This window comes from Trichophyton rubrum, assembly GCF_000151425.1.
Source record: "Trichophyton rubrum CBS 118892 genomic scaffold supercont2.4, whole genome shotgun sequence".
NCBI classification, from domain to species: domain Eukaryota; kingdom Fungi; phylum Ascomycota; class Eurotiomycetes; order Onygenales; family Arthrodermataceae; genus Trichophyton; species Trichophyton rubrum.
The window spans coordinates 1,097,961-1,098,850 of NW_003456425.1; the positions used below are offsets into that span (position 1 = coordinate 1,097,961).

General features: G+C 50.4%; 1 protein-coding gene across 1 annotated transcript in view; it reads left to right on the forward strand.

Annotated features, from left to right (window-relative positions):
* Positions 1-890, forward strand: part of TERG_12126 (uncharacterized protein) — a gene marked incomplete at both ends in the record, with an annotated part of 1,657 nt that overhangs the window by 630 nt on the left and 137 nt on the right. Inside the window, one exon of the mRNA XM_003235171.2 lies at positions 1-888. Within this exon, the coding sequence (XP_003235219.2) occupies positions 1-888 (888 nt within the window). The remainder of the gene's footprint in view (positions 889-890) is intronic.

Consider the following 890-nt stretch of genomic DNA (forward strand, 5'->3'; position numbering starts at 1 on the left):
CGACGATGGCTCGAGGGCGGGTTCAAAAAAGAGACATCCCAAAGTCAGCTTTGAGGACGAGACAGAAGTCATCGGCCATGGCATCAGTCCTCCTACCTCTCCAGAATCTCTAACATCTCAAAGTCCAAGGGCACATACACCTCGGTCGTGGAGCGACAGTATCATTCAATCAAAGTTCGGCGACGACGATTCGAACGACTTTGAGCAGTTCTTCACTCCACGACCCGCCCTACCGTCATTCGGCAGCATTCGGGGTCGCAAGCCATCGAGATCACAGGATGTTGAGGATGACTCGAATCCAGCATTGGAAATATCTTCTTCCTCTGCCGACCATGCAATCGGTGGGATCCTTTCTACTGCTGGTGGGAGAGATCAGAGCAAACATGATGCAAACGCTAATCTACAGCTGCCGCCTGAAGTGACATCACTGGAGAGCACCGGCTACAGCTCACTATCAGACGACACTTCCAGCGATGAAGGGCCAGAGCTACAGTATCTCCCAGCACATCTCGATAGTAAGAAGGATGATACCCCAGCGTCAAAGGATACACCCAGCCAAGCCAACGGAACTTCACAACCTCGCCAAATAAAGGCGGAAAATCACCTGAAGCCGACTCCCGCGATATTCATCCAGCCCGCTACACCAGGTATGGAAGAGGTCACGCACTCTAAAAGGCCATCCTCTGAGATACCCAACAATGAACACACGCAAGGAGTTTACTCGTATTTCTCGGCAAATGATAAAAAGCCTCTGGCTCGTAAGGAGGAAGATGATGACTCTAACTCTGATTCGGGGAATAGTGTCTATAGTGATGCCTATGAAGATCTCTCGGACATGGAGGGCGATGGGTTTGGTTCTATTGATGCGATAGTCGATAGATCAGTACCAT